General features: G+C 44.0%; 1 protein-coding gene across 2 annotated transcripts; it reads right to left on the bottom strand.

The window, feature by feature from the left end:
• Nucleotides 1–1,479: 1,479 nt before the first annotated feature.
• Nucleotides 1,480–7,676, bottom strand: ip6k2b (inositol hexakisphosphate kinase 2b). 2 transcript variants are annotated; one of them, XM_031840905.1, is made up of 5 exons: nt 6,956–7,676; nt 4,272–4,503; nt 4,002–4,162; nt 3,695–3,870; nt 1,480–3,612 (listed from the first exon to the last, which is right to left on the bottom strand). In XM_031840905.1, exons 1-5 carry the CDS (start codon nt 7,167–7,169, stop codon nt 2,998–3,000), a joined length of 1,398 nt encoding a protein of 465 aa, XP_031696765.1. In that variant the 5' UTR covers nt 7,170–7,676; the 3' UTR covers nt 1,480–2,997. The 2 variants fall into 2 exon arrangements, with proteins under 2 accessions (XP_031696765.1, XP_031696836.1); XM_031840976.1 differs by lacking the exon at nt 6,956–7,676 and adding an exon at nt 6,300–6,837.
• Nucleotides 7,677–10,691: the final 3,015 nt, after the last annotated feature.

Below are 10,691 nucleotides of genomic sequence, written 5' to 3'. Positions count from 1 at the left end.
ACACACACACACACACACACACACACACACACACACACACACACACACACATACAACACAAACCAATGAGCCCACTCATCCAAAGAAAATGCAAAAAGACAAACAAATCAGCATATGGAGTGAAGACATGCCTCATTACATGGGGGACAGAGAGCTGTCTTCTTCCCTAAATCAAATATATTTGGGGCTTTATCATCAATACCATACGGACAAGCTTGAGTCCACGCCATACAGGAGGAAAGCACACTCAGCTGAATCTGTTTTGATGCAGGCAGCAGATGAGCAGGGAAGGTTCGGTTTATTTTTAGATGTGGAAAGAGGAAATGATAATTCTTCTCATCTCGTGCTATCATCTCTCTCCACACCAAACCCCCTCATGTCCTTCACAGACTGACGGATAAGAGACAGAATGACATAAAGCATCACACATTTGCATTTGAACCTTTGCAGCCCAAACTGGAGTTGAACCAACTAAATCCATTCAAGCACAAAACCAGATAAGCTCTACCCATGTCTAGGTGTTTGATAATATATTTTTCTTTCTTAATTTTTGGTTTTGAATATTGGCAAGCGTGGGTGTGTGGGTCATCTGAAGGCTCTGAGTCAGTCTGTTCTAGCTAAGTGAACTGTGATCTGACGATGTGTGGTTGAGAGTGCTGCGTGTTGCTCCGGAGGGCCTACAGATTGCTCAAATACTGTAAATATTCACATACTTTATTTAATTCACGTCATACAATTGTTTTGGGTTGACAGCAGGTATGTGCTACTGTACGTTATCACCTAGCCTTTGTAAATGTCTCCAATAACCCCACCCTTTAAGTAAAGCAGGTGTGCCACGTTGCTGAAAAGCAACGCGCCATACAAGACATACTTTACACACAGCTAGTACTTAGCCTCCTTAGCTCAGGGGGTTTTCTGGTGCTGGGAAGCACATTAGGCTCACTCATTTAATCAGGGAGCTCAGAGCTCAGTGTACAATTCCTCAAACAAATAGTTGTCATCTGAGGTTGCTGCTTCGGAGCTGTTGGTACATGTGGCTACTGGCTAAAACCTTGCAATGCTTCCTGCTTAGCAGGCTTAACTGGAAGTTTTTCTTGTTTTAAGTGTATAATCTGAACCCTAGTGCAGATCAGTCACCGATGTCACCGCCGAACGGCAACCAAAGCACAAAAACCTCGACTAAACTGCTTAATAATGAACTCTGTAGCTATGGTGACGCATGCAACGTGAGGTTTGCAATCTTTGCATTTTCGCTATCTCAAGCATATTGTGCAAACAAAGGTAAAACCTGAATAAAGAAAGCCTGTTCCTTTTGTAGAGACTTTCCTGCAGATGGATTTTGTTTTAAATAAGCACATTACACATAAAAGAAGCAAAGAGCACCAGCTTCTACTGTTTTGGCTGCAAATCACATTGTAACTCCTCGTTATTGCAGAAACACACGTCAGTGTTTAGTAACGTCCTTAATACCATCACCTCAGAACCAAATAGCTTTATTTTAGATCACATACATCAACATCATCATTAAACAACATCATCAGTCTCATGTTTTGTCTCGCTCTTCCTTTTGATGTTTGGGCTTCAGGTTCCATCTTACTGCAGAGAAAAACAACATTTCTGATCTAAGAGCAAGCACTCAAACCTTCTTCCTCTGTTGTGTGTAAAGTGAGCGTTCTTCTGCCAGCTGAAGCAATACAATAGACGGATCTAAAGCTGATTCACAGGTGGCATGAACATAACGTTGTTCACACAAATCTAGATCTTCATCAGCAGTATCAGATGCTTGGACCACTGTTTCCATTGGTCCGGGTAGGAACTGTAGGAAGTCTCCATACACGTTGTTATATAAATGAACACAATGTGGACAGTAGCTTTTACAACAAATTAATGCCTTTATTTTAAAGACACTGTTAACACACAGGTATACAAGAGAAACATTGTGTCTTGCAATAACAAAATAAATCAAAGTTGGTTTCAGAACGGATAGAGTGGTAATATGGAATGTAGGGGGTTCCATTTTTTTCTTTTTTTTTTTTTTTTTTTAAACAATCCTTTCAAATAAATAATCTCTGTATAGTCTTTGTAGCTAGTGTTTTTAATCAATATATTTTCTCTTTGTTTAGTCAAAGTTTCAGGAATGAAGAGGAGAAAATCAGACAAGGACAGTGACAAAACAAGGATAATAACCTCTCAAAAAGTCTTTCGTTTATAGGCAAAGAAGAGTACAGGGGAGAGCAACTGTTGAAAAAAGGCAAATCCCTTCTTCTAGACCAAAATAATCTTGTTCTTCCACCAAAAAGTGTAAATACAATTGCCCGGTGGACACACAAACCGTGTTTGGGTCTAAGGAGAGACTAATAGAAACAATAAATGTCCTTCTCCAAAGCGCAAGTTTTCAATTGCTACAAGGTTACTGACCTAGCCAGCCAAGGTCAGCTTGTACAGTCAACTTCCCCACTAGTAATGTGCTGTGCAGGACCGGCAGTCCAAACTTCATCCAAAAAAAACAAACATATGATATCACAGGTAAAGCACCACATCAGGCTCCTAGAACTACACTTGAGCTTCAATGATCTCTGCCTCGCTCTTTCTCTCTCAGAGAGAACTTAACAATAAGGAAAGTCTTCTGTACCAGAGGAGGAGAGGGGGAGGGAAAGTGTTCTAGGATGCTACGGGAGTCCCTGTGCTTGTTGAAAGACCGCCGTCTCACACAACATTTCTCCTACTAAGTATAACAAAGAAAAGGAGCAGTCCCAGAAAGAGAAAAGTGCAAGTAAGGGCACAGGACGCCCTGACCTCTGTCAGGTGAGGGAGAGCGCGGGGACAACCACACAGACTCTCCCTTCTGACCCCGGGGGTGTCTGAGGTTCCCTCCAAGCAGAGAAGGGTCAGACCCCCATGTAGGCGTAAGGGCGATGCACCTCGGAGTAGCAGGGTTTCAGATCAATGAGCTCTTCCCATGCTTGAAATTTAGACCATGTTGGCTCTAGTCCAGCCTCAGTCAGTACTGTGATCCTCCAGCTCAGAGATAATGGAGATTAGGTTCTGCAGGCCTAAAATGAAACCACTGTCCTGGCCTTCGTGCACAACACTGTCCTCTCCGTAGTGCCGACAGGTAGTGTGAGCAAAGTCAATCATGCGCACGTCTACCGCGGGGCTGCCGGCCTCTCCTGTGCTGTGGGAGGAGCGACCGCTGCCACTGTTGCTGCTCCCTCCGGCCACACCAGCACTGCCACCTGCTGAGGAAGATCGAGGGAAACCAAAGGCCCCCTCCTCTTCCTCTTCTTCCTCCTCTTCTTCTTCATCTTCATCAGATGGCTCATCCTCATCACCTTCTTCCCCACCACGGTGTCTGGGTCTAGCACGAGTCCTGGGAGGGTCTCCGTCGTAGATGATGAGCAGGGAGCTGGAGTAGAAGCGGTAAGACTCGCAGGCTTCCAGGGCAGCTTGCATTTCCCGGAGTCTGCGCAGCACCGGGGACAGCAGCTCTCGCCATAGGCGACACCCGTTGTGGAAGAACTGATAGAGTGCCTCCTTGAAGCCTGCGAGGTTCAGCTTACGGCCGTGGTACTTATTCATGAACATCAGCTGGCCGGAGTCTGACTGGTACACCTGCAGGTTACACAAAAACATGAGCACTTCAGCCCCACGCGCAACCAATACGGAAAACAACTTTAATGCAACTCTACCGTACCTGCATGCCACAAAGTCGCACTCCAATAGAAGCAGATGTGCTCTGTTGACACTTGCGAATCTGATTGGCTTTCTTCTCCTCGGATGCATCGTCTCCATGTTGGCGAGTTCCCATTTTCAAGTCTAAGACACATGGTACAGTGTAGCGCCACGTCAGGTTCTCCAAAAGAATGAATTCTGTGAAAGGGGGTTAAGGATCACACGATAACAAAAGACCTTTAAACTGACTCGCGGTGTGCGTGTTGATATTTACATCTAAAGACCCATCTGTCTACTTCAGTGCCGGCTGTTTATTCATGAAAGGATACTGTATTGGTTCCGGTGCTTTGCGTTCTCCTTCATCCTCTGTAAGTGCTGCTGGTGACATTTGAGACTCCAGGGGTTGTGTTTGATCTGTGGCACAACGTTGCCTTTTTCCAGGCTGAAGTAGAGAACCTCGGCCTGCTGCTGCATCTCTTCACGATTATAACTGCAAAAGTGACAACACAGAAACGATGTCAGCATTGGTGTTACAGAACTTATGAATGAAGTGTCTCATAGTTTATGAAACAACATGGTGTTATAACAAGCATCCTCACCTCATGATCTTATCTTCTTTACGGCTGTGTCGAGCTCTGTCTTTGCTGTAGTTGTCATTCTCCAGAAGCAACGAGGACTGCTTCTTGTTGCTCAACTTCAGCATCTTGCTCTTGGGCTCACAGTCCGCTGAGGGATCTTTGTTTTCCAGGTCCCCAGATTCACTGTGGAGGGGGTAGGCGATGAGGCACAGGTTCCCTTCCTCGTCCTCTTCGAAACTGACTGACACTACACCTGAGAGAGGGTGAGAAGGAGCGCCAGAGAGCGGTTATTAGTACTGAATTCTGAAGTCAATTCTATTGTGGTAATCATCTATAAATATACGTACCCTAGTGAGTAATCATTTATCCAATTACAGAGAATATGCCTTACCGAATCTATTTTTATTCACATTTAAAAACATATTTCCACAAAGATATTGACACATTCATACAGCCATCTGCATGTTCACATATCCACGTGCACAAACACACACATAAGCATGTTATATGGAGGTTTTGACCATGGATGTGACAGACAGATGGAAGTGGAAAGTAGCATATTAACAATCTATTAACAATTAACAACAAAGCATTTGATATATGTCAGAACACAAACAATCGTGTAATAACTCATTATTCAGGAAACAAGAGACAAAATACCACACAAGGCTGAAATGTGTCAAACTCAGCAGGACATTTATTAAGCAATTGCTAAACATCCTCATGAAAACACACGTCTTTATACAGAGTTTCAAGCAGTCTGCAATGACATGAGAAAATTAAGCACAGCTCTCTCTTTCCACATACAACATACATTGATCAGTACGTAACCATGATTCAGTGACAATCAGACTGTCTACACAGTTCATAACACAGGACTTAAAAGAAACAAGAACATTTAAGGATGTTTGGCAGTTTGTCTAGAGTTCAGCATCAACCAGTTTCACAAACTTAAAAAGAAACCAGGTGGAAGGGCTAGAAATGAAACACAGTCTACCTTAATGCCAATGATAATTTATAACATGACCCACGGGCACCACAGTAGACCCCCTTGTCCCTGTTAAAAGTCCCTAAAAGGGCCTGTGTGTGCCGGGTGGGGGAGGTGTAGCACTGAGAATAAACATCACAGCTGCAGCGGCTGATACAGATAAACCACAGACAGGAAGGATCGATGTGGACGAAACTGACCGACAGAGAAAGTGGCAGAGATATGGACACAGCATCCAAGTCAATACATGATACACGTTGCATCCTAGAGCACAAGTAGTGGTTTATACAAACAGCCTCTGGATAGCAGAGAATTAACAGCCATTTAGGAACAACCTCACCAAACCAATGTTGTAAAAATGTAGTGGACTGTTTTAGCGTATTAAACGGTGGGCCTGAAGACCGAGCGTCCATGTTTCCTCTGCAGCCCGGGGCCTGGCTGACGCCATGCGCTCTGACATCACCACCCTGCAGGAGGCCCTGCCTCTTCCCTATGGACTGTGCTGTCCACTCAGAGCTGCTCTGTCATCACACCGCCTCAGTGAGTGTGGGAACTTATGAGTCACTCTGACTTAATGCACAAGAGGGGCTCATTGGTGAAGTTGGTGCGTCAACAACAAATAATATTGTTATCGCCTGATTGGCCGTAATATAATAGCAGGGGTTTGCCGTAGTTGCAGATCACTATCAGTGAGTATTGTTTTATGGAGGTTCAAAAGTTGTTTTGATGTCTGTATCTTGGAAAGGAAACCGTCTGCACCATCTCCATGCTTAACAGTGAATACAGACAGTGTTACGATCATTTTACTAATGTCTCAAAGCTTTGAAGTATTTCACCAACTTTATTCTTTATACAAGATGTCACTGAAATGTCCTTTTAAATGTCTTTAGCTATAAGTTAATGATCACCACAAATGACTATGTTCTTTAAAAAAGCAAAGCACAACCCTTCCTCTTGTTATTGTGTGTAATGTAGTAAGAGGGTCACAGGCCCCAGAAGTCCTCTACGATCTCAACAAAACCCCACGTGTTCCTGAGGAGTCAGGTACCAGTGTGTCTTACCTCTGTCCTGTGACCACCTCCAGACTTCTGCATTAGGATGTACTAGGTGTCTTTGTCTGGCTGGGACTGTGAGACACTGTGGACTCAACCAGAGGAACACTATGTTTTCATCCATGCGTTTAGGTGAAACTGTGTATTTGTGTACACGGAAATTTCCTCCAGTGACTTGTGGATCACTCCACTGGCGATCAGTTTATTTATTTATTTATAGCTGTGGAACTCTATCTCATTCTGAAACCTAAGCCGTCCTTAAAGCCTGGCACGGCACATGAGAGTCCTCAGTCTGGATGCTACATGACCCCCCCACACGTTGATCGACAAGGTCCCGACCAAAGAACTGTCTGTGGAACCTGCAAATTGCTCCAACATGACATATTATGTGGCCATTTAAAAGAGGAATGTGTCGACCTATAAATATCAAAATACATATTTGTAGTGTGTTGTGGTGTCCGCAATGTTCTTTGAGCCCTTGCAGCAATCCATTACAACCACAGCAAAAATTATATCCTTACGATTTGAACATTTACATTTTTTTGCCATATAATATTAAATTCAGGAAAGAGTGGCTTGAATACACAAAAAGAAAAAAAAATGGTTGAAGCTAGGTACCGTTACTAATACAGCATCGCTTTTTGATTTGGGATGGGGGGTCTTACCTTTATACTGAGGGGTGAACTTCCTCATCTCTGGGGGGAGGCTCTTGTAGAACTGGTGCTCCCGGGCTATGAGGGGCTTGCATATTGTTTGTTCCCCAAACCGTAGCACACAGGAGTGGCCTCCCACCTGGTGCACGAAGGGCTCAAGCATCACCCCCTTTCCGGGATACGGAGTCCCGTCGGCCTGCATGAGGGCTTCCAGAGCGGGACTCATCCTCACTCCGCATCGGACTAGTGAGCTGAGGGGACCCACCACGTCGCTCTGGAGGCAAGAGGCTCGGCCGCTCGTTTGGCTCCCTATCCTGGAGCTCTTCTCTGTTGGCTCGCGCGGGGGCGCTACTGGTCGCCTTGCACAAGCACACAGTGGAAACACAAAGGGCTGGACAGGAAGGACAGAGGCAACGGCAAAATCCCTTATTCCCTCTCTTTTCCTTTACGAAGGACACGTTTATTTAAAAACTCCTCCAATGTGTTGGATAATCTCCGTATTTGAATGTGTAATAAAACGCTACTTACGCAGCTTTAGAGCTGCTTAAAACGTTTTCAAGCGACGGTCGTTTCCGTCGTGTGGCCATTACCGAAAGTGACGACAGAACTGATCCTCCAGCTAGAAAAACAGCAGAGGGAGCCAGCAAGTCCCGCCTCTATTCGCAACTGGCCAATCACAGAGCCGTAGCTGTCGCTGGGAGGAGACAAGGCACCGAGGAGAGGATCAAGCAGATCTAGCAAACAAAGAGGAAGGAGAGAAAACAGGGGGGGAGGGGTGAACAGGAAAAATACTCGACTCAAAAACAAAACACTCGCTGAGGACAATTTGTTTCAATGTACTTGTTACTTTGAAGACAGGCTGCAGGTTGCATTGTTAGTTTTATATTATTCTTGCAAATTGAAATGGCAGTGGAGACCAAATGCAGCAGGGAATTTAAAATGGCGAGAAGGCAATCGAAACTGCACACAAGCAATTTATTTTTGATTGTACCATTCCGACATTCGTTTTCATGTCTCAGCAATAAGGTAACCCTGAAGGGTGAGTTTAGGTGGCACCATAGACGGGAGGCATAGGTACTTGCAGTGTAGTGGATGTCAACTCAATGTAAAAGTTAGTTGAAACTAAAACACTCTTATTATTATCCATCACATTTAATGGTTTAATTAGGAATGCAATGAAATCTGATTTGACTTGGATATTATCAAGGTGAACACTCTACGAGTCAATGACAGTACACTTGTCATTACAGCAATACATGACACAAGGCTGTGTTCCCGCCAATAATAGAGCTGCATCAAAAAAGCACAAGGGGCTGCTTAAGTGTGACAATGTTGCTACAAGTACTGGTGAGAATATGGCATATGGTCCAGGAATATACATCTTTGAGTTGTAGTACCCAAGATAATTCCAGTGAAAGCTGCTCACCCTAAAAACATGCCAAAAACTTCCTGATATTCATATGGGTTGTCCACTGTCTCCTTCCCTGACCCAACCTAAAAACTACACATGTGCGATGACATAACACAAATAAAATATATTTTCTAAGCTCTGGGAAAGTTGTACTAATATTAAATCATTGATTGACATTTCATACCACAAAAAATACCTGCCCTTGTTTGAGGTGTCCTGTCAACCGTTTTACAGACTTTTCTAGGCAAAGTTGTACATAATACAAGGTCTTCTACTGGAATAGGCACCTACACAGGTTTGACTGACCAATACATGTCATTCCCAAAGATGGTACACTGTACTGTGGCAACAGCTGAACCAGGTTCAACCTATTCGTTGGCCGGTCCATTTTTCGGGAAAGACAACCGTGGCCGTGTCCTATTATCGTGTGAAGGATTTACTTGTGTGATTGCAAATGTGTAGAGTGGGCCTCAACACTGGGGCCATTTACACTATAGTGCTAATAAAACTACAAATCCCACTAGGATTATATATACAGTATGAAAGCTACAAGAAAGTGTGTGTTCATGTGTATGAGTTGACGACTTTCTAGCCGAATCATCATCGCTTCGTTGATGCGTCAGTGTTATGTCAGCTCACCACGGCTTCCCCTCTCATGTCATGGGTCCGTGCCTCAAGACAATAGATCCAGGGTGCACCACGGGGCCCTAACCCAGCTATGAAACAGAGCAGTGATGCAACGTCCAACAACCTCCTCCATGCACATTGTGTAACAGTGGCCTTCTACAAACACGAGTCATTGTAAACTCCATCCACCAGAGACGCAGCAGAAGCCTCTGGAAATCCAGCCTTGTACAAATGCATCAGCACTTGCAAAAATGTCATGGTGAAATGTGTTCTTCTTATTTTAAATCCAGTACACCAGACACGTTACTTGTACCAGTCACAGCCGAACAGTGTGTTGTGTATGTGATTGGTACTCTCTATCAATCAGATATTGGAATTGGTATTTAGTTCTTCTGATGCGGTTTATTGATCCTGCCTTAACTGACCCTCAAGGTACTGACCCTCTTGTAAAACTGAAATATGCTGTTTGGAAACACCTCCGATAAAACCACTTTAGTGTCGAAATAAGTTTTCTATTGTCTTGTTCATCTCATTACTGTCACCTGAGGCCAAAAACACCCACTACTTGAAGGTTGGTGAGAGCTGCATTTGCAGATGCTGTTTTTCCCCCATCAACCAAAAGGGGCGAGGCCCAGGTACCGCTAAGTCACCAACTAATGCTAGCTAGCTAGCCTGGTTAGCAAGGTGCATCCGTAACTGTGACTTCTGAGAGTGTCTTTTAGTACAACCGAATGCTGAACAAGATTTTTAAGCAACGAAAATGTTACAATTAACCTTAATGAACTGAAAAAATACAGTGAACAGTTTTGGACAAAAGCATCCACCACTTCCAGCGACGTGTCCATCAAAAGGTAGCTATGCCCTAAAGCAAACACTATTTTATCATATTTTTTTACACTAAATTGGATCATAATGTACTAAATGAACAACATGCTGTATTGAAGAAGATTTGAAACTAGCGATTGAAACCATAAAGTCAAGTTTATAATGTTTACTGAGGGAATACATCAAGTAGACTTCAATGAAATCAGATTTGTTTTTCAACCAGAGGAGTTGCCTACTGCTGACCATTAGAAAGAATGAATGCTTAAGGCAATCCTGCATTGGTTTAACTTTTCAGACTGGGTGGCCTGAACTGGTTAGTTTCAAACGGGGCGGCTTTTTAACATGCCGTGTATTGCCATGTATTGTAGGCAAGGTCAGGATCATGGCCTTTTAAATTACTGTTGAGATACTCCTTCCATCCCAGGAGGACACTTACAGGACAGCCGAAATTAGGGGGTAAAAGTTGTGCTGTGAGGAATGCCTTGAAATTTCTGTGAGGGGGAAATCTCAACAGTGTTATTAGACCAACTTAACATCCCATTTTCCAGTGCATCCATAAGCCCTCCCCCTCAGTCCCAGACACGTGAGGAAGTGAAACATGGCTGAGTATGAGAGCTTGCCTCAGAAAGGGGATGGGCCTACATGCTCCGACATTTAGGCTACAGGCCGCTCTTGTAATGAGTTTGTTGATAGTGATTAGTGTTGCTGGCACTCTGACACTCAATGCTAACTCAAGGGCAGCCTTGTTTACTTGCATTCCCCACCAGCCCCCACGTTCTTCATGTCATTCCTTCCGCCTTTTAATTTGTCAATGGAAGAAAAGGCTTATCGTATCACAAGACACTGACTGCCTGATGATAAAAATACAATCAAAGCACCAGTTTG

The sequence above is a fragment of the Anarrhichthys ocellatus genome, unplaced genomic scaffold (assembly GCF_004355925.1).
Source record: "Anarrhichthys ocellatus isolate YVR2014 unplaced genomic scaffold, GSC_Weel_1.0 scaffold1, whole genome shotgun sequence".
In the NCBI taxonomy this organism is placed as follows: Eukaryota; Metazoa; Chordata; class Actinopteri; order Perciformes; family Anarhichadidae; genus Anarrhichthys; species Anarrhichthys ocellatus.
This window is presented reverse-complemented; position numbering and strand designations above follow the sequence as displayed.